At 41.9% G+C, this 22700-nt stretch overlaps 1 protein-coding gene and 1 long non-coding RNA gene across 4 annotated transcripts; one reads left to right on the forward strand and one right to left on the reverse strand.

Moving 5' to 3' along the window:
* Positions 1 to 1342: 1342 nt before the first annotated feature.
* On the reverse strand, positions 1343 to 15107 carry LOC111933302 (uncharacterized). 3 transcript variants are annotated; one of them, XR_015274337.1, is made up of 5 exons: positions 14879 to 15003; positions 6539 to 6709; positions 6136 to 6281; positions 5962 to 6003; positions 1343 to 5569 (listed from the first exon to the last, which is right to left on the reverse strand). XR_015274337.1 is itself a non-coding variant. In XM_086843473.1 (5 exons), exons 1-5 carry the CDS (start codon positions 15034 to 15036, stop codon positions 1851 to 1853), a joined length of 528 nt encoding a protein of 175 aa, XP_086699599.1. In that variant the 5' UTR covers positions 15037 to 15107; the 3' UTR covers positions 1821 to 1850. The 3 variants fall into 3 exon arrangements, 1 of the variants encoding a protein (XP_086699599.1); XR_015274336.1 differs by having other exon boundaries at positions 1605 to 5549; positions 14879 to 15034; XM_086843473.1 differs by having other exon boundaries at positions 1821 to 1861; positions 14879 to 15107.
* On the forward strand, positions 14765 to 22212 carry LOC147651377 (uncharacterized). Its single transcript, XR_015274342.1, has 3 exons — positions 14765 to 15480; positions 17952 to 18044; positions 19130 to 22212. It is a non-coding gene; the product is annotated as an uncharacterized LOC147651377 (long non-coding RNA).
* The last annotated feature ends 488 nt before the right edge of the window (positions 22213 to 22700 follow it).

The following is a 22700-nucleotide window of genomic DNA, read 5'->3' on the forward strand; positions in this document are numbered from 1 at the left end:
TCAGAATCCCATAAAACTTTCTGAAATTTAAATTCTGGTTTTAATTTCAAGTGTGGAGAAGGTGAAGTCACTAATTTGGAAGTTACAGTGGGATTTGAATAAGGAAACTATGGCAGGCAACCTGTCAGGAATGGGAGTTCACACATAATGGCTTACATATTCAATTGAATTTTAAAATAATATCAAGGATCCTGTCATCCAATGTGTCACTGTAGAGTCAAGGCTAAAAATAACATTGGCTTAAAGAAATGCAGTAATTATCTTCATTTCTTTAATATTCCCAGTAATAATTATGTCATTATAAAAGTTATCAATTTTATCCTGCTGGATTAAAACTCTCACAGTGCTTTTGAAGGTGGTGGTGTCAGAATTGCCAAAAATTGATTTAAGTGCACGCAAGCAAAACATTTCCGGCAGCAGGAATGGGAAATGCTCTGATCAAAATTAGGTACAAACACGACCAAAACATTCCTGTTTCTGATAAAGGACTCTGCTCCAATGTGGAAAATGTAAAACTCCAGTCCTGTTCTAAAGCATGGAATGAAAACACTGCACAAGGATTTCTCTGGCCTTGCTGACCTTTAGGAAATTGTTTGGACACTAAAAATTTCCTGCTGTGTCGCGTCGTGACATGGCCACAATGTCCTTCCTCTCCTCTGAGCATCTCCTACGCGTTCTGGACTTCTGTCCCACACAAAGAGCAGAGCTTTTGGAGAACATTTTCTGATCTGGATGATATTTAACCATACACAGAGGAGATTCTGTGGACTGTACGTGGGCTTAGTGAATATTCCCCAGTTGCTGCAAATACCGAGCGCGTCACAACTCGATGTGCAAGCTGGTCCTGAATCCTTTTTCCCTGTTAGGAATCCCACAGAGTTGGGATGGCACCGCAGGAAAACCGGCTGAAAAGAGTCACAAAGACGTCCAATGTTTGTTTCAACACCCGGGGAAAGCAGAACCCTTCAAAGGAACGCTGGAGGATTTCAAATGAGTGGTCAAAATGCTGGAAGTGTTTGAAGAGAGAACTGAGCAAACATTGACTCTGCTGTGAGCTAACACCGAAATCCTGCTGGGGTTTGGGGCTGCCTCTTTAGAGCCAGGCAAAAATAATTCCTCTAACATGTAAGACACATGGGCTTTTTGTTCATTCGGGCTTCTCCTTCTCACCTAATTTTTGACACAATAATAAAATACAGAGATGCCAACAGAGACTGAGCTTTCTGACTTAGAGTGGATTGAAATGGTTCAAAAGTCTTGTTTGCTTGTGGCTTTTGCAGAAAATTGAAGTGCTCACAGCAAAAATAAACCTCCATAGATTTTGTGACTATTAAGGTAGTTGTTTTTCTTTGCTGATTTTACAGCTAATCAAAGTGTTCTCACACTACCAGAAACTTCTTATTTTCTATGATGTGATTGAATGAATTGATTGCTCCGTTTTTTATAGACAAATCTCAGAGAGATTTTTCCATCCTGAGCAAGTTTGACTTGAACGGATGGAGAGTTCTTGCCTTGGGAGAAGCACAAAGTCCATAAGGTCACCCCTGTCCACTGTAAGGTCTGACCATCACCAAATGACCACATTTGAGCTCCACATTTCCTAAAAGACTTCCACAGAAGTCCTCAGGACCAGGATGTGGGATGAAGTTAGGAACGATTAGGATCGTTCTGCTTTCCAAGGCCACCCAACCCATCCCCCTGAGAGCAGTGTAGGACACACACCGGGGACAGGTATTTCAGGAAATAAATATGAAAGCTGAGAAAGATTCCAGTGGCTTTCCTGATTCTCCGTGTTTCATCTTCCACCCTCACAGCTCCCACTGACCACATCCATCTGCTTTGTTCAAATCCTATGGAAAACCTGGATGAGGGAGGACGAAATCAAAGGTGCTGACTCAGCAAGCAGGCTTGCCGAAGACACCCAGCACCTGAAAACTGAAATTTAATTGCTGGAGTGCTCTTGATTTTATACACTTGGGATTTTGTCAGTATGTGCCCTGACTGGGTTCTTGGAAGGCCTCAGAAAATTCCATTTTATTGCCACGTGTTTGAAAAAGATTAAATAAGTCTTGAACACCCTGCTCTAAAACAAAGAGCTCCGGATATTTTCCCGGGGCTATTTTGAATGGGTTAGTTAAGAGCCATAATGCAGAGATTTTATTCTTTGCTCAAACCTCATCCATCTAGCTGGAAAAAGGAAGGGAACTTGGCATTTCTTGCCCCGTGGTCGTTGAACTTGGCTCTCAGGATACCTGTGCCATTGGCTTTATTGTCATGGAGCTGCTGACACGGCAGGAAAACCCCATTATGCAGGATTTAGCAAGGGAACATTGGCAATTCCCTGGGGGAGATGTATTTTCTGCTCCTAGGGTTATGTAAGCCTTTTTATCTCTCTGTATGTAAATGTACATCCCAAGACACTCTTATCCCATCAGATGTGCTGCTGATAAGATCTGTTTGAAGAGAGGGGTGGAGATGACCCAGTTAATGAACTGTTGCCAGGAGGTAGGTGGGTTACTTTTGGTGACCACTCTGGAAAGAAAGTCTTGATCTGCCTCTTACCACATAGTCGATATATTCAGGAAAACTTTGCCTGGACAGCTCTTGCTTTGCTTGAACTTTCCGTTTGGCACTCATAAAATGATCCTGACTCTTTGTAAAGTGTTTGAGCTCCAGGGAAAACCAAGAGTGAAACCTAAACCAAGAGTGAAACCCAAACCACCAGTGAAACCTAAACCAAGAGTGAAAACCAAACCAAGAATGAAAACCAAACCAAGAGTGAAACCCAAACCACCAGTGAAACCCAAATCAAGTTCCCTCTTTTCTCATGGCACTGTTGAGCATTGCAAGCTTCCATTCAATGTTGTCCAGTGATGGGACAAGGGGGAATGGCTTTGAGCTGGATGGTGGATTTAGATGAGATTTGGGGAAAGAATTCTTCCCTGTGAAGCTGGGCAGGCCCTGGCACAGGGTGTCCAGAGCAGCTGTGGCTGCCCCTGGATCCCTGGAAGTGCCCAAAGCCAGGCTGGATGGGGCTTGGAACAACCTGGAGTAGTGGAAGGTGTCCCTGCCATGGCAGGGGGTTGGAATTTGATGACCCAAACCATTCTATAGTTCTCTATTGGGGATAATGACATTTTTCCAGTTATTTTAAATTATTATTTTCTTCCTTCTTTGCCTTAAACATAAAACTGCTGTCTGTGGTGTCAGTTCATCCTTGCTGACACTGCCTCCCTCCCAGCACCTTTACCCCACACCAGATCCCAGAGTGGCTGTGGCACTGACATGATTGATGAACTGTATCACCACTCACTGGGTAATATTTAACATATTTCAGAACATCTGTCCAGTTAATGTGGCTTGTGAGAGAGCTTTCTGTCTTCTCCAGAATGCAGTGACTCCCCAATTAATAAAAGGGAACTAATTTTGGAATGCTTGAAATTAACAATTAGAAGCTCCATAAAGGCGTTTCTCTGTATGGCATTAAATATAGCAAGAATTAATTTGCTGGAGTGGTTAAAATGTACGTGACAGGATTTTAGTGGGGGAAAAAAAAGCATTAATGTAATGCAAATAAAAATCTAATCAGAAGAGTGGGAATAAAGCAGAATTTATGGTTGGGGGCCCTGCTCACCACACACAAACTGTGTACTTGCAAAAGGGGTCTCAATTAAATACACTATATAAAATTAGACCAGCAGGGGGTTTGCTGTAAAACACATAAAGCACATTTAAATGAATAAAAACTCATTAGAAAGCTGTATAATTACAGTTAACTAGCAGGGGAGAAAAATTTTAGAAAGAGAGTCTGGACAGAAAGAATAGGATCTTAAAACAAGGAGAGGAAGTGGCTGTGACTGGACAGAAAAGATAAAAATAGGTCATAGGAGCAGAAAAATGAGCCCACAGAGGATCAGCATGATGGAAAATACCTGCAGGAAGGCACTGCTGGGTGTCTTGTTAGTGGGAAGTGTTCCTGAGCAGGACAGTGACATGTCTGGGATTTTTTAAGACCAGAAGTACAAAAGCTTTAGGACAAGCTCTGGCCATGACACAGCAGTAACTTATCCATCTGTTGATTCAGAGACCCTAAAACTGTCACCACTGGTTTTATCACCACAGACCAAGGCCCTGTCACAGAATCACACCATCACTGAGGCTGCAAAAGCCCTCCCAGACCATCAAATCCAGCCTGTGACCGATCCCTGCCTTGTCACCAGCCCAGAGCAGTGAGTGCAGTGTCCAGGCATTCCTTGGACACCTCCAAAGATGAGAACTCCAAACATCCCTGGGTGGCTTTTTCCAATGTTTAACAACACTTTTCCATGAAGAAATGGTTCCTGATGGCCAGGAAGAATTCCCCTGTTTGTAAAAAACACTCCTAAATCCAGGCTGTCACCTACTAATCTACATCTAACAACACATCCACCTCTCCTGCACCACGAAGAGACTGAGGCCACTTCAGATATAAAACCATGCTGGCCTCAGGAGCCTGAGTTTCCCTGCCAGTTCCTTGGTTTCTCAGCAGGCTGAGTTACAGACTTAATTGCCACACATGGTCCATGGCAGCTCTGTGTTAAATGCACCAAAATGAACATCAGAGCTGCCTTTGTGAAGGGTTCTCTGGAGCCGCCGCAGGGCTCGCACGTGCACGGCACTCACAGCCGCTCTCAAGGTCACTCCAGCTTCCTGCCTTGCTGGCAAAGATGAATTTGAGTTCTGCTCCTGCTCCAAACTCATTTTTCCCTTAGTTAACTCCATGCTTTTACTTAGCTCTATCTTTCTGGTCCAGCAGCCAATTCCAAATTTAATCAAACCTCTCATGTAGATCTCATTTTCGTCTATTTATCTACATTACTGGATTTCTCTCCCTTTTCTTCCCTTTTTCCCGAGACCCAGCACCACATCTCCAGATCCTTAGTGCACAATTTGAAATTCACACCTTCAGGCAAAACGCTTCTCAACGATGTGAAAAAATATTCCAGAGAGCATTCCCAAGGCAAACTGTCACATTTCCTCTGATCGGCAGCGCGGAATCAAACACCTTCCACCACACTCGCTTTTCCTGGAGATTCCAACAGGCAACAGCAATTCCTGGGTTAAAAGAACCTTCTCGTTCTGCCTCCAAGGCTCTCATCCTGCAGTCCATGGATATCTCCATCAATAATTCCTCAGTGCTGCTCGGGATCTAGCGAGAAGAGCTGTGCAGGACTACTCATCTTCCCGATTGGATCGCAGGGAGGGCAGGACTTTGCCATTCATTCTTGGGGATTTCAGGCCTGAGCTGTGAGCAGTTCTCTGCCTGCAGTGATTTTTCCCTCCTCTCTGCCTGCATTATTAAATAACCCGGTGCAATCCATGTGTTTTCCCTGGTGGATGGACTCTGAGTCGCGTGGCACTTCAGGAGAGGACATCAATTAAGGGAGATGCGCCAGGACTTACTCTGAATTTATGAAACTGAGAGTCTATTTCTCATTACAGTTCTCAGTAAATCATCCTCCTCTCACCTTTCCTTGGAAACTGCTTCAGCTGCTGCCTGTATTTCCATTCTTTTATATATATAAAACCTCTTAGAAGGTGATGTAGCAGTAAAAACAAAATAAACCAAAAGGAGTCGTGCCTTAAAAATATATAAAATAGAAAAGATTTGCAAGAGACACTGAGATCTCTGCATGTGGACCATAGGATGCAGTTTCCCACAAGATTTTCCTAAGTAATTTCAAATTTATTTAATTTATTTTTCTTTAGGAAGATGGTTTGGAAAAGCTGGTGACTGATAGTTTTTTAAATAAGAAAATATTTTCACATTTGAGGAAGAAAGATTGCTCTGACCTAGCAGAGCTTCTAATCACATTTCACTGTTAGCAGAGCTTGTCTGAGACTGGCTCCTTGAGAGGGAAACTGAGGTAATGGGGACATCAGATTCCCTCCTGTTATCACAATGAATAGAATGGAACCCACCTGTTCTGCAGGACAAGCTGATTTTCAACAGTTTTACACAACCTGGAAGCAGAAACCAGTGTAATTTCAAAAACCAAAGTATTTTTTAATTATCATTGTTGCTTTAATTTCCTTTTACAAAAGGGAAACTTCAGTGGGGATGTGTCCAGGTAAATCTTGCTCCCTCCTCTTTACCTGCTGTGCATTCCTCAGCATTGCCAGCCCAAAAATCTGTAATTTCCTGGGTTTTACTGCTGAGCCAGGTTGGTTTCTTTCCTTCCTGTGTGTTTTCCTGAAGCCAGAGAAGTTTGTTCCAGTCCATGCACTCTTCTCCTTTTGGGCTGGAGCAAACCCACGTGGATAAAAGGAAAAAGGCAGCTGAGCACTCTTTATTCCATGGATGTGCTGGTCCTACAGCAGCACCTCTGCGCTTGGATGGGAGCTGTCACCCACAGCCCGAGCTGTGCACGGGTTTAACCTTATTTTACATGCACAATTGGCCTCAGAAATTATTCCCTGAGCATCCCTTTGCACAGGGGTCTTGCCCTTGACTTTTAAACCTTGTTTGTTCTAAATGATGAGGGAAGCACCCGCTTACCTCAAACGTCCTTCCTCCCCAGCAGCTGACACACCACTCTCCACCTGGATTTGGAACTTTTGGGCTTTTAATAGCTCTCCATTTTCAGCCTTGCTTGCACTTTGGATGGGGAAAAGCAGGCTGGCTATGAAAGTTCCAGTGGCATCAGCACAAGCCTTTGTAGAAACAGCGCTGAGAGGGAATCGGAAAAATAAGTCTGGAGAGAGCAATCTTATTTAAAAATATTTTAGAAATTTTGGGTCAAAAAAAAAAAAAAGGAGAAAAAGAGAAAGAAAACCTTCACAGACAAGAGAAAGAAAACCTTCACAGACTCTTTCTACTTTATCTGAAAAAAACCAACCTACTGGTTTTCATTTCAGTTCTGTGTCTTTTAAGCACATTAAGAAGTAATAATTTGCTCATATTCTAAAGACATTTTGACAATTCCTTGGCTTCCTCCTCACTGTTCTCTCCAACTGTCCGGTTTTTTTTTCTTCTTTATGCAATGGAGAGTGACCTCTTGGCCCAAAGGAGGGTCACCCTCACAAAGGACTCCAGCTTCAGAAGAGACTGTTCCAGCAGGGCTGGTGTTATTTAAAACCTCAGCCCTGGTCAGCAAATGCTTCACCTCTCCTTGCTCTCTGAAGTCTGCACGTGGCCAAGGTCTGACAGGCTCAGGTTGCCACCAGGTCACAGGAGGTTGTCCTTCACACCTCGCTGGGCTGGAGGAGCTGTTGGAAGTTTTCCAAATGTAACTGACATGCAGCAACGAATAATAAAGGGGTAAAAGGACTTAAAGTAAATGATAATAGAGATGTACACAGAACAGAAAAGGAAGAAATCCCCATCCTGACCAGCACTGAAAAACCTTTCCTCATCTTTCTTCACAAAGACTAGATCCAGAAGGATACTGGGGGGCATGACACCAAAAAAAAAAACCTTTCTTCTAAATTAATTCTGTTTTATTGATAAGGCTTTCCTGTGTCAGTTTTGAAATTTTAGCATTATTGGAACTGGATAAATAGCTGTGTATTGAAACATAAAATGGACATGATATCATTGGTAAAGTCAACACTGTCCTCCAGCCACCTCTGCAAATAACAACAGAAAACACAGAGATGAAAAAGCACATTTTAATTATTTACCCTTCAGCAATAAATACCTACTAGACTAAATCACCTCCACGGTGGAGCAAGTAAGGGGAAATGTTAATGTGAGACAATGACAGGACAAAAATCACATTGGACACACACCAAATAAATTATTCAGGCTATCCTACAGCAAATGAGGATGGCAGGTTAGCCATGAGATATCGACCACCCTTGGCAGGTGATGGCTTTTATTGGATGTGATAAAGGAGAGGCTACGGGTGAAGAGTGACACGACGAGCGATTCACTGATCGTCCAGAAAATTGACAGAAAGATTCCTCATGTCTCAATTGCAGAATGGGATACTTAACATTTGGAGTGCCATTTGATGACATTCATGAGATGGTAATGACTTTGTGTCAGTAATGACCTGGACTGGATTTGGAGTGGTGACCTAGAGGTAAAAAACCTTGTAAGGCATTACTGTCACCCAAGCCATTGCCACCAAACTTCAGTGCCACTTAAACTCCTTCCTTGGGACAAATTTCCACATGGGAAGGATCCTGCTCTCCACAGAGCATTTGCTAAAGAGGCCAGGATTAGTCTCACTATATAAAATTTGAATTAAAGAGGGGCAGATCTAAGCCAATATGTGAATATCCATGATTCCCTCCCCCTCTGTGCTGCCCATTTTCCATAACCTTGCTCCGTGCCCTCGGAGCAGAGCTGATGGAATGACCCCCTCCACAAGCTGACATGTTTTATGGTCTGCTCTCCTTGCACCTTTTGTTGCTGACAGGATGGGAAGTAAAATAAAATATGTGGTCTAATTAAATCTCAGTATTATTATATTAATAAAGAGGGACAATCTCTGGCAAGAGCAAATCAAGAACAATCTCCAATGATCTGCTGGAGAGAATGAGAGAGAGATAAAATGAGATGAGGCCTCTTGCTCCAGGAAAACCTCATTTTACACAGATTTTTGGGACTCAGCAATATTCCTTTGCACAATAAAATTAAAGCTGGCAATTTGGAAGGAAAGAACTGTATGGGAGACCCTAAACAATCCTAATGATGTGAACCCACAATCATTTGGGTTTACTTCTTTTTGGCATATCATTAATCCTAATTCCAGTTCCAGTTTATTCAGGGACTGCCTGGACACTTATGAACTGGTTTTCATTACTGGCCTGACTGGTTTAACAGGAGCTGGGGCTGCTTTGCTGATGGCAGCGTTTGGGAACAACTTTTAAAGCAGAAAGTCTGGAAAACCTCACATCCACAGAACTCTTCCTGCACTTTTGGCACAGGACAGAACTGCCAAGCACAGACCCCACCCCTTCAACCCAACATAAAAAACCAGTACTGAAATATTCATTACTAAAGAATTGAATAATTAATAACATTTATGTTTCTATGTTATGTAGATACTTCCCTCTATCTCACAAGACATCAATTTCCATGCTCCTTCCACTGAAAACCACTAATGCAATTTTAAGAAATACCCAAAACACAGTTTTTGGCACAAGACTCTTTTTCTTATCTTTTGAAAATGGTTGTGGAATTATTGTCACAGCCTGTATTTGTATTTGGATAAGTATTTTGATCAGTCTGCTGATTTAATTTACATACTACACATTATTTGGCCATCTGGCCTCTTCCAGAATAACATCAGAACAGATTTCTAAATCATTAGGAATATTCAAATCATAAAAGCAATAAAAAATATTTACTATTGTCAAGGACAAGTCTTGAGTCATTCCCCTTCTTGGGTTTTGTGCAATGTATTAAAAATTAAAACCAGGGGTTTTGAAAGTTAATATTGAATCTACAATTTTAGGTAAATGTAAAAATTTGGAGATAATAATCTAAGAAAAACTAACTGAAGGAATAACTAAAAAAAGTGCTGCCATATCATCATTTAGGATTTAAAAAGTCACATTATTATCACATCATACTTTACATAACCTTCTGTGTTAAACACGAGCTGAAAGTGCAGCTGTGGGGGCATTTCTGGGGGGGAATTCCTTCAGGGCAGGTGTGAATCCAGCCATGCCATTGTGAGAAACATCTCGACAGCAAAATCGCTTGTGAAAGAAGAAAATTATCCATATTGTTTTGAAGAGAACCAAAACAGGGAGATTTTTATCATTTCTCAATGGAAACTCCTCACACAATTGCTGTGGCAGCAGAATTATTTCTGCTTTAATAGGCTGTGAAGGTCTTGTGTTTATTTAGTGTAAATATTTAAGTATTGTGTTTAAATGAGAAGCACACTATAATTTCTTTACAAATTGTGATTTTTCTGAAATGACAGTTTATAAAAAATGGGTGGGGATGCTCCATTTGCTGAAGAAAATCAATCTATATCCTCATTTGAATATTAAAAATTTCATATTTATTCCTCCTCTTGGCAAAAAATGGCTTTTCCCATTCGCGTTTTAGCAGGAGCTGTTCCGTTCCGAGCACAAAATCCTCCCAGTCACAGTTTGATAAGTGAAGCATTATTTCAGTGAGGATGGCAGGGTCATATCCATCTAAAAATTCCACTGAGGGAGGGGAAAATCAGGACTCTGGGCACTGCTCAGTGATTGCTCTGTGTGCTCAGTCAGCTGGAGAAGTCGAGCTCATCAAGCCACGGCTCTCCATCCTTCACTTATTCCCCCTCTGAGCCACGGCAGTGACACATTTTCCTCTCCTTCCTTATCAGGGCTGGGTTTCTTTGGGATCAGTTTTCTTTGGGATATCACAACAAGCAGGAGGACTCCTTTCAGTGAGGTCAACAAAGGGAATTTTCTAATTTTCTAATACCTCAAATTCTAGTGGCAATCTACAGGAGGAGGGATGTTTTTGGAGGAGAGGAAGATCTTAAAGGAGGCACTGAAAGTTCCAGATTTACCTCTTTTGATTTACCATCAAAAATGTTGTCAGATCTTTTATTCATTTATTTATTTATTTTTAAGAAGTAGTTTTCTTCAGGTGGAAAAAATTTAGAAAAGTCTTATTGAATGCAAAGTTGATTGATGACCTTCACCAGTATTCCAGCCTTGCACTCAGAGTAGTTTTTATTTAATTTAGGATACTGATGAAGAAATTCTTTACCAAGACAGTGATGGGGCCTTGACATCGATTACCAGGAAAAGTTGTGGCTGCCCCTGGATCCCCCAAAGTGTCCAAGGACAGATTGGACAGAGCTTGGAGCAACCTGGGGTAGACAAAAATGTCCCTGCCCATGGCAGGGTGAAATGGGACAATTTTTGAGGTCCCTTCCAACCCAAACCATTCTGTGCTGATTCTATTTCAACAAGAATCACAAGTTAAACAAGTGGGTGGATGAACTAATCCAAATTAACTTTAGAAAGATTTTAAATTTGGAAAAAAGCTGACTTCTGATTTAATTTGGATCCTCATTACCAACCCTTCCAGCTCTGTAAGGTCTTTCAGTGCCAAGAGCCTTTTTTCAATTAAAACCCAGGCCAATGGTGAGACAACACATTGCCAGGTACACAGTCACTATCAAAATTATCTAATTAGTTATTTTGTTACTAATTTAATTCAGGTTTTGATTCTTTGACACTACACCAGAATGTTCAGGCACCTCCAGTCTAAAAGTACACAAATAATTATGACCTATGCTTTGTATTAGGTTCATTTTTTAAAGATGCCAGGTTTTCTGCATTAAGCAGTGCTAAACAGCTACTAAATAATTATTAGTTATATTAAATTAGACTATTAATTTCATTAAATTAATGGTAATTTAACCTGAGTCACTCAGTAAAAGAAGAAAGTCTTACAAGGAGTGAGCTGAAGTGAGGGACAAAGCTGCAGGATTGGCACGTCCATAGCCAGAACCATCTAATTGTTCATCAATTAAAAGCAACATGTGAATTAACAAAACTACTCCAACACAATGAGTAGGTGGAAAAAAAAAATATTGCATCACATTTCACCTAGGCTCAACTTCCAACACATCCTCAACAAACAGGCAAAGTTCTGTGAGTCTTATTCGCTCTTTATCATCAGCCCCAAGCAAAGACACGCTTGACCAGGGGTAATTTTAGAGTCACAGTGCAGAAAGAATTCAAGAAAAACCCTCCACAATCCACTTTGCTTGGAATCCTCCTGTCCTGGAGGGAACCTGTGTGGCTGAAGTGGTTTATTCCCTAATCCCCCTGGCCCTGCAGACCCACGCCAGGGCTGACACTGATACCCTCCTCGATCCTGGGGAGATCAGCGCTTAATCCCAGCTCTCATCTGCCCTCAGCTTGGCTGCCCACAGCCCTGGAGCTGTCAGCCTTGCTCTGGCAGGGAACAGAACTGCCATTCCTGGCAGCCAGAGCTCTCCCAATCTCCTCTGTGTCCCTCTGGCATCCCTGAATGCCCCGTCAGTGCTGTCTTTACCCAATCCTGACTGATGACAGACAGCTGGAACCACACAGTCTGCAAGGGGGGGTTCTGGAGGATGGATGTTGCCTCAAAATCTTCTGACAGGGTCTGCAGGGACACAGGTGAGAAGACTATCCTTACTTTTCCCCTCTATCACTGCATAATTAATAATTTTCAATCATTAACCTCTTGCCAACCTCCAGACCATTAATTTTAAAGAAGGATTAGCAGCAGAGATCACAACTTGTAACACACCTTTGCTGCTGCAAAGGCTGTAACCACAGCTCTGGATAATTTTTATAGAAACCGAGTTCAGCCCTCAGCTGGCATAGACACTGCCCTGTTGCACTTGTCAGTGCTTTGCTGAATTCCAGCAGCTCAGCACCTCTCCCAGACATCAAACTTCGGGATATTACCTGGAAAACAATCTGCTCATAATGCTGGGAGGTGGAGTGACCCTGCTGGGATGGGAACTTAAAGTCACATTGCCGAAGGCAAATGGAGCATGAAACCTTGTGTGAGAGGGGCTGGTAGGAACGTTCCTGCAGGGGAACAGTGATCCTGAGCAGTCTTTTAACCTTTTTAAAGCTGTGAGCCCTTCACAAGGATCTGTCCAGAGGAGGCATCCAGCCTCTGGCACACGCTGCAGGGATGTGGAACCGTCAAGTCATGCCTCTGATGGGAAAAGCAGCAGGAAGTATCAGGGGCATGTTCAGGTGTCATTTTTGGCTTCAGAGGATTCTTTTGGGCTCCTCCACGTGGATGATCCCCTCCATGACCTGTAGATGCCCAGCAGAGTAGAGCCCAAGCAGTTTTTTTGTGTAGTTAACCCTCTGGCTGCAGCCACCTGAGCTCTCACTTCTCCCCCTTTCACACATAGATCTCCAGCTAAACTCACGTGAAAAAGCACAACAAAGCTTAGAAACAACAAAACAGAGACAAAATGCTGTGTTCTGTGCTTTAGAGGTATCAACCACATTCCAAAACCTGAAACATGACCTGCTTTTATCCAAATCTTTAGGAGCAACAAGGTGCTCTGGAGGTTCAATTTGATTTACTGCTGGCTATTCCAAACCAGGGGCATGTGAAGAGCAACATCCAGCATGACCACGGCAATTCCAGCTTCCAGTTCCTGGGGAAGAATCCCAGTCCTACAGGTGGATAAATGACCTCATCTCCCTTCACTGCAGATTGATCCTGGCTCTCTGTTATTGATGCAGCTGACAAGGCAATCACATTACAGCAGCTCCGAAGGAGCTGACACAATGGAGCCTCCAGATCTAAATTCAGAAGTGTCCTGCCTTGTCAGTTGTCCCATTACAAATTTTCTTTGGCAGGGGATAAGGGGAAAAGGTCTATTTATAATTTAGCCATGAAATTTTAATTATGGGCTGAAATCAGCTGGGGTTAGAAATAAGGTTTGGTCACGGAGTTCGTTGTGTGTGAGAGAGAGGCTGAAAGCAGAAGGTGCTTGACATTGAAGAGGCATTGGTTTAGCTCGTTAATAAATCAGGTAATTATTGGATTTTAAGATAAACATTTCTTTGTGAGGATAAGCCTTGTTTAAAGAACATCTGAGATAGGTCAGCGAGGTTTCACCTTTTCCACACCCATAAAAATTACTGGCATTTTCTTTATGGTTAATCAAAAATAAATCAGCTGGAAATCATTCCACACCTCATTTTTACATTGTCACTTGTGCAAAGATCACACAAATCATGCTGAAATCAAGGAAAATATTCACTCCACTTTCCCACTCTCCTCTGAACACACAAAACTACACACAAGGAGTCTCCCTGGCAGGCCAGGTGCCTGAATATAACCCCTGCCCTTGGGAATTCAGGACTTTAATCTCAATTGTACACTCTCAAGACCTTCACATGAATTTCAATATGAATTTCAAACTACTTGAAGACAGACCCTTCAAACCAGCAGGCAGCCCTGAGTAACTGTGTTAGACACAAATAGGTTCTTTTAAGCAGAGGATATAGGAGCATTTTGTTGTATAGATTCTGAGCAATTTGAAGGCAGGATTAAAGCAATAATACAGGCCACAGATCGTTAATGCAAATGCCCAAGTTTGCAATTCTGGACACAGCCCTGGGCTCAGACATCAGTATTCACAAAAAGGACTTCACAAACAGAGCAGCATACTAATAAAAAGGCAGAAAAGAAAAAAATAATCACTCTGCAGAACCACAGCTGCTCAATATAGATCATCTTTCCATTTGAATTTGTATCATCATCTTTCCAAGTCAAATTGACTAATACCAGGGTGCCTTATCCAAGGGCCATGTGCTCCAATCAAAGATCAATTTAAAGTATGTTGGAAGAGATTGATTCATTTAATTCATGGACATCAGCAGCTTTAAGCTCTGCTCCCCTCGCCAAGGCATGACTGCAGCCTCATTCCAGCCACAAAGACACACAGACAATACCCAGTGGATGCAGATTAACTGAAATGAGCTTTTATTAACTCACCTGGAAACAGAAGCCAGGGATAAATAACCCAGAGCTCATCCTCCCTTCAGCATCTCACTGTGACAGCCAAGCTAAAACTTCCCCCGTCCACTGGGGCCTTCCAGCCTTTCTTTGGATGGGAACTCCCAGATTTGCAGGTGCCTGCTCATAAATTCACTGCAGCTCTGGTTCCTCACCGGTTTGTGGGTGCTCAGACCCAGCACAAAGCACCAAAAAGGGCTTTGGTTGTTCTGGCACAGCCCCAAGGAATTGGATCCACCAAGGCCTCACTGCCATCCCCAACACCAAACCAGGCCCTCTGGTCAGGAGAACAAGCTGAGGCACAAAATGGACCACAAGAATTTCCAACCAGTTGTATGCACATTTAATCTCCTCCAGATTAGTAAATCAGGTAAATTTCCTCACCTTGATGGCCTGCCAGCATCCTGGATTATCATTAGTCCCTCAGGAAAGGTTATGCATCTCCATCCTGCACAGCCAAGGAGCACTTGCATTTGGGCAGGCCAGCTTCTCTCTTGCTTACATTCTGCAAAATGGAGAGCAAACTGCATTTGAAAATACATTTCCAGGTGATTTCTAGCACCTCAGAAATACTCTCAGCTGAGACCTGAAAGGAGGGAGGTGAAGCAGCACAATCAGCAAACACCTCTGACAATGTCAACTTCTTGGGTCAGGCAAAAGCACCATGAAAACACCTCTGTCCCATGAAACTCATAAAAAAACAGAGGTTTTAACAAATAAACATGTCAGAAAACACATGGGAGCATCCTTCACCTTCATAACCCACAGGTATCTGTGTCCCCAGGGCCTGGGAAAGAAGAGTTGTCCTCCTTCTTTCCCCTCTGGTGTTTCTTGTTCAGCTCCTCCACAGAAGGAAAACCCAAACCAAGGACAAAAGCAGCACCAGGAGAGAGAGGAATTCCCAACAAGCCTTGATTGAAAACTCCAGAGGAGTCAAACCAGAACATGGATTTCATTTGGGTCCCTGAGCCATCCAATAGCCTCAGGTAGCCCTTATATAATGATTTTTACTCCCACTTGCTGGATTTTATGCTGAAATTAATGTCTCCTGCAAATGGATCTCTTCCTGATTTTCTTTAGGATGGGGTTTTTTTTTCGGAGTTTGTATTTTTCAAGTGTTTCATATAGAAATTTTACTCTGATATCAACCCCAGAGCTCCTCTAGGCCAAGTTGGTATTTCCCTTTCTGGCTCCCCTCTTTCAGAGCAATTTAAATTCTTACAAACATACCTTCAAAATCTTAAAACATAATTTCAGATTATTTTTATCCACCTTCACAATGCAAAAATTCCTTCTAGATGAAAATCTAATAAAAAATGGAAAACAAAACATTAGGATTACTCCATACTCTCAAAGCAACACTTAGGCTGAAAAGCTGATTTAAAAACCCAAATTAGTTAATGTCTGATAATGAAATCAATAATATAATTATGTCTTTCTGACACTGCATTTAGCTGAGATTTTTCTTATTACTTTGTTTATTTTTCCACTCCAATACTTTTTGCAAATTACTTATAATTAAGATAAAGCAGTGAGTGCAGAAATACCACAGAACATGGTGGTGATTCCATTAATTTGGGGCAGCACAAATCAGATTGTGGAGAAACTCATCTAAACAGCCAGCAAAACCCTCAAACTCTTAAATTATCCTTTTGAGAAATGTTTGCAGGGCAATGCATTCTGATTTATTGAAATTTGGTATTTCTACACCTTCAGACACCTGAATGCACTCTGCACAGTTCCTATTTCATTTCTGGCAGAAAATTCAGACTTCTTTACATATAAGCATATTTACAGTGATTGAATAGAACAGCCTAAGTGCCTAAATTCCCCTGAGATTTCAGTCCTTGTCATATAAAGTGAGGGCAGACAAATTCAGTGTGGCAGGATATAAAAAAAAACAGATTTTCTCAATGTGGGGAGCACAATTCTGGGTTTGTAATGAGTGGGAGATTTAACAGTCCCTACAAAACACCTTTCTCAGCAGTTTTCCCAGCTGATTTTATTCTCTGATTTACCTTTTGGCCAGAATTCCAACCTCATCCCTCCAGTTTCCTGAGCTATAGGTGTGTTTCCAAAAAACAATATCATCTTACCTTGATTGTGTGGCATTCCTTCACTAAATGTCTCACTTGGGACTAGAGGGAGGATTTTCACCTTGGATTTATGGCCAAACCTGGCTTAGGAGGGGTCCAGGTGGGCTCAGGCTTTTAAACAAACAAAAAGCTTTTTGTAATCTGAAGAGAGGGGGGAAAAAATAACCCAGAATTGAGCAGTGCTGGGAAGAGATTTGAGCAGTGAGTGAGCTGCTTTCAGTGGGGTTTGTTTTGTGAAGCCTTTATTTAGACAACAGATATCCAAATGCTTCAAAGAAATCCCCAGCAATGGGAGCAGAAATTGGCTTTCTAATGGCTGATTTTCTCCGCCCTGAGAAGGTAAAATATCACCCAGCAAAACAAACAAGACAAGCATTTTATGAAACAGAGCAGAGAGGTTTCCCCTAATGCAGGAATCAGGGATTAAATTTCCTGCCTGGCAATACACAGGAGGTCAGGAAAGATGTTTATAATGGCATTTTCTTGCTTAAAAATCTATGAAAACAACGGATCGGTGTGTCAGGTTCAGGCTCTACTCTGCTCTGTTTCTTTCCAGTTTGACCTCTTAATCCCATCCATCTCAGCACTGAGTTAATATCTTCCTAAATCCACCAGACTTCTCCTTCAAGTGTGCTGAAATCTGGGAGAATTTTTGCTTCAGGTACAAGCTGGACTCAAGGCTTTAATTTTTAAAAAATACATTGATTTTTTTTTTTGGTACAATATATGTGTTCAAATATATAATAATATTTAAGTACTTCAGTTTGAGTTCCCTAATTCCCAGTAAATTTACCTTGCTAGTAATCTTTTTTTTTTGGTGTTGTAATAGTGATAGTAAACATAACCAATAATCAAAACCCAATTATTTCCAAAATACAGCAAATTAATTAATGCACACAGAACCTAATGCCATGGATAAACCCCAATAAGAGGGACAGGATGCAAAATTTAGTAGGACAAGATGCTCCATCCATTGAGATCTCTCCTTTATTTTGGGTTTTTTTAATCTTTGTTCAGTCCCCCAGGCTAAATTTCATTGGTGTTTTTGGAGAAGGGAAAGATTTTGCTGTCTCCATGTCCCAGTAAAAGATACTTGTCTTCAAGGCAAAGATCTCTGAGCTGGTTTGGTTTAACTGAGCTCCACACCTAGACCAGGAGGACACCCTTGTGCAAACAATGAATCCAAAGAAAACCCCACTGGAAAGATGAAGATGCTGGAAGAGAAAACACCAAAAAGCTTTGCAGTGGGATAGGAACTGTCAGAAAACATTGCTGAATATCACAAGTCCTGCATTTGAAGCACAAAAGTAAATGCTGCCCTACTTACATTTTAAAATACTTATCTCAATTATTATTTGCAGAAACAAAAACAAAAGGATAAAAGGATAAAAAAATGAAAACCCAGCTAAGCACCATGAGCAGCAGTGGATCTGAAACCTGATCATTAGTGAGCTGTAAGCAGATAACATTAATTGTGGATCCTCTTTGTGAATTCCTAATCACCCCACAGCATTTTTCCTAATGGTGGGAAGCACATTAGGATGTGCTCGGCTTTCTAATAATCCACACTATTTATCAATGCTCTACTTACACCCCTAAATACCTTGAGACATTTCAAGAAATCCAGAATAATTGCAAAGCCTGATCAGCTGGCACAAGCCCTGGTTCAGGGAAGTGCTCAAGCATTTCATTATCATTAAGGCTGGAAGAGACCTCCAAGATCAAGTCCAACCTTTGACTGAATATCCCTGTTCCCACTAACTCATATCCCAGAGAGCTACAATGCATTTTTTGAACACTTGGGATGTGATTCCAGCACTGCTCCTGGCAGCCTCTTCCAGTGCTCAACCACTCCTCCAGGGAAGAGATTTTTCCTAAAATCCAACCTGAACCTCCCCAACCCAACTTGAGGCCATTTATTTTGCTGTGTTTTCCAGAGGGACTATAATGCATTAAAAAAAAAAAAACCCAAACCAATATTATTCCATTGTAAAATCCCATATTATTTATCAAGTATGTGATATCTATTCAGAATTTTGTGGTTTAGACTCTTTTTAAAGGTAATAAAAATAGCCACCTTGGCTAGAAAAGGGAAAGGAAAGGGAAAGGGGAAGGAGAAGGAGAAGGGGAAGGGGAAGGGGAAGGGGAAGGGAAAGGGAAAGGGAAAGGGAAAGGGAAAGGGAAAGGGAAAGGGAAAGGGAAAGGGAAAGGGAAAGGGAAAGGGAAAGGGAAAGGGAAAGGGAAAGGGAAAGGGAAAGGGAAAGGGAAAGGGAAAGGGAAAGGGAAAGGGAAAGGGAAAGGGAAAGGGAAAGGGAAAGGGAAAGGGAAAGGGAAGAAAGGATGTTGGATGGAATGGAGAAGAGCTCCCAAATCCCACCCCAGCTGTCCTCTAAGCCACACTCCCGTCACAAAGCCAGGAGCCATTGTCACCCCAAGCCCATGTGCTGCCCCCGAGAGCCACCACTCACAGGGATTTTACAAACAGCTCAAGGGAAGGTGGAGAAATTTCCTTCCCACTCCACTTTCTTTTTCATTTCAGAATGTGGCAAATCCACTGTAGGACAACAACAGGATCTGCTTCATTCAAATGCCTCTTCTCCCTGCAAGAGCCAAGATAGTGCAGCCCAAGCACCGAGGCCGGCGTGAAATCAATTCCAGCTGCCGTGTACAAGGGAAATTTGAAATACAAATAAGAATGTTCTCCAGCTATTATGAACATTGGATTTTTTCCTACGAGCAGCATTGGCTTATCTGTATTAGTACCACAAAGCTTTTCAGAGTTATATGTGTAACAACAGCCACAACAACTTGTTCCTTAAAAATAAAAAAACAGTGATGCAGCAGCTTAAACAGAAAAATTACAAATGAATCCACTCTGCAGCCCTAAGAGCCACTTCTCACGTGTGTTACAGGAGTGATTGGAGTCTGAGCATGTCTCAGAGCTGAGGGCTGGCTAAGCAAAGCGGAAAATCCATGATGATAGGAGTGATGATTGCATTTATTTGCACTTGGGTAGCAGGTGAGATTCCCTGTCATGCTCCAGGAAGCAGGAATGCAGAGCACTGCCTAACCTGTGGATATTTAAATAGGCTTCATCCCCAGAGCTCACACAGTGGATGAAACACCCTAAACAACAGTTCCTTTGCTGTTCCCAGGCACCAGGCACAACAATCCTGCGTTGGCAAGCACTTCAGAAGAGTTCTGAATGCCTCAGACAGGTCATGCCAGTCTAGATCTGTGATCCAGATCAGAAATCAGCCAAAAAATTATAATGAAGGGAGCTCTGACTCTGAACACACCCACTCAAGAGAAGTTTATCCAATACAATGGGATTAAGTATCCATCACTCCTGTTTCTAGGATTTCCACCCCTGGCTTGCAGTGCTTTCTCAGGAGGGTTTTTGGGTTTAATGACGTGGTGTTCATTAAATCAGTCACAATCTGAGCAATGCTCCCACCAGTCAGTATAGAGCCAAACAAATGGTGCCATTTAGCCAGAGAGGAGGAGGGAAAACGGGGAGATTGAGGTAGATTAATCATTTTAGCCATAAAAAATCACAGGAAAAGCTGAGCTGGAAGGGACACCCAAGGATCACTGAGTCTAACTCCTGGCCCTGACAGACAACACAAAGAAAATGTTATATGGGAAATGGCTGAGACCCACTTCCTAAATTAGAGTGGGACACAGCCATGGACTGCAAATGGGACAGGGATAAAACACAGAAATACAGCTTTTACCAGCTCTCAGTCAACCCAAATACTTCCATAAGGTTTGAAATGTATTTGTGTTTTGTACCAGAATTTTGCTCAATAAAAGTTAAATTTTCACCATGGGCTTGATACAAATCCTGATGAAGTCACTGACAATGAGTGAACTTTGGATGAGTTGGTCAGTAATGATAATGATGATGATGATGATGATGATGTTGATAATGATAATGATGATGATGACATCATTGAATTGATGACAGGCACTCCATTGACCTGACCAGATTTTGGGATTTTCGATCAACAACTGCAGCAACTCTTTCCCTGGCAAACAACCCCACCACTTTTCCTGCCATTTTCCTAAATTCCCATTCCCTTTGGGAGTTTGGACCCCAGAATTAAACACCCTTGAGTAACTGCAACTCCCAAATGGAAAGCAGTCCCCACATGGATTTGCTGGGCCTGGACTTTGCTCCTTGCCTTCCAATACTTTAATGGTGCTCACACTCCCCTTGAGCTCTCAGCCCTTAGAGATGTTTTTTATCACACATTCCTCCCTTGTGTGGAGTTTGCAAAGGTCACACTGCCCAGCTCTTCATCATGCAGAAACCAGATTTAAACCTCCAGCCACAAACCAAATGTTAAATCTGAAAAGGGTGTGAAATATCCTGAACTAACTCAGATACAGACACCACACTATCAGAGGGTGGGAATGCAGCCATGAGGGAATGGTGTTGGAGAACAGACCTAGTGATGTTATTCTAACAAGGTCCCAAAGAAAAAGACATTTCCTATAGCCAAGAAAAAAACACTTTACCAGATTATAGCTGAATTCACCAGTGCTTAAAAGCAAGCCCACAAATTAATTAAAATCTCAACCTAGAGCTTATAGACTGTGCTCCTCCTTAATTATACACATAAAAATACCAAAGGAGGCTGATAAAAGCAAAACATTCCTCACCTTTTCACTCCAGCTTCCACAGGACAAGTCCTGACTCCTCTCAGAAGCTGAATTTCATCCTGACAATTCCAAATAACTCCATTTCCCAGGGCACTTTGCAGCCTTGCTCAGCTTTTTTTGCCTCACGTCCTGTGGTGATTTACTGAAATAAACTCCAATTTATACACTTGAATATCAGGGGCTTCCACAGGCAAACTTCAAGATCCATTAGTGGCCATCTCAGTACTGGGAGGCTTCTTTAGGCTGGTTTAATGTCCTCAGCCTGGCAGAATATTTCTCCTCACCGAGGATAGCCGGGGACTGAAAGTGAAAAGAGATGTACTTGTGAAGATTAAAATCTCCTTTACAAATTGAGTGTATTAAGTATCTGTGCTACTTGGCAGCCTGGTGCATCAATTCCAACATAAAATAGTGTTAACAGCTCTACAAGCTTTTTATCTCTCCCAGCTCCCTGCGCTCCGGGTGAATCACATGGGCAAGAATTGGAACTGGCCTTTCAGACAGGGAGTTAAGCAGCTCTTAAATCAGACAAGCACGATGCCCAGGCAAGGCAATTTACCTTTTTTTTTTTTTTTTTATGCCATTTTAAGCAACAAAACCACTTTTGCTCTTTGAGGAGCGCCTCTGAATGTGGACATTACGGATCTGATCGTCGTTCCTGCCCCGGTACCGCGACGCTGTGGGTGTTTATTTACTCTCTTTTCATTTTGTGCCTCATTCCCACGTCCTGAGGCTGAGCTGTGACCCCTCAGAGGCTCTGACATTTTGTACAGGTGAAGGGGAGGAACTCCAGCACAATTCTGATTGGGCTAAAATAGATGAGAGGTTGAATTTTCACACTTTATTTAGGTACCATTGTTCTTCTCTTACAGCTACAGCACCACAAATTTGGCCATTTTTTGGGAGTTCAAACATAGCTCAAACCTAATAAATGATCTTATAGTGATGCACATATTGAGTATACTGTAGTCATATATTTTTTTTTCAACACATCTTATAAAATAATTAAAGTGCTGCTATTCCATTTTTTACGGTTTAAACGAGTCACTTCAGAGGTGCCTCTAAATAAGAAAATTGTTTTCAGAAAGTCAAAGGTCCACCCTGATTGATGATGAATTAAAAGAAAATATAAATAAAATTAATTTTAAAAGAAAACAACTTTTTCTTTAAAAAGAAATAACTTTTTCAATAGAAAAATAGTTTTGCTTCCTACTTTAAGTTTGTTCTTAAAAGTGGTAACAATTTAGATAAACCAAAAATTCTGATAAGTGTGTGCACTCGTTTTGGAGCAAAGCTGATGCCACAAAAAGAACATTCCCAGCTGGATTCAGGGGCTGGATTTGGGAAGCCATCAGGAGGAGGACAGGACTGCCCAAGGATGACAACACCATGTGAGCACTTGGAGTCCCCAAGCCTCCAACCTTTCTCATGGCAGAAGAGAG

This window comes from Cyanistes caeruleus, chromosome 10, assembly GCF_971803275.1.
Source record: "Cyanistes caeruleus chromosome 10, bCyaCae1.hap1.1, whole genome shotgun sequence".
Classification (NCBI taxonomy): Eukaryota; Metazoa; Chordata; class Aves; order Passeriformes; family Paridae; genus Cyanistes; species Cyanistes caeruleus.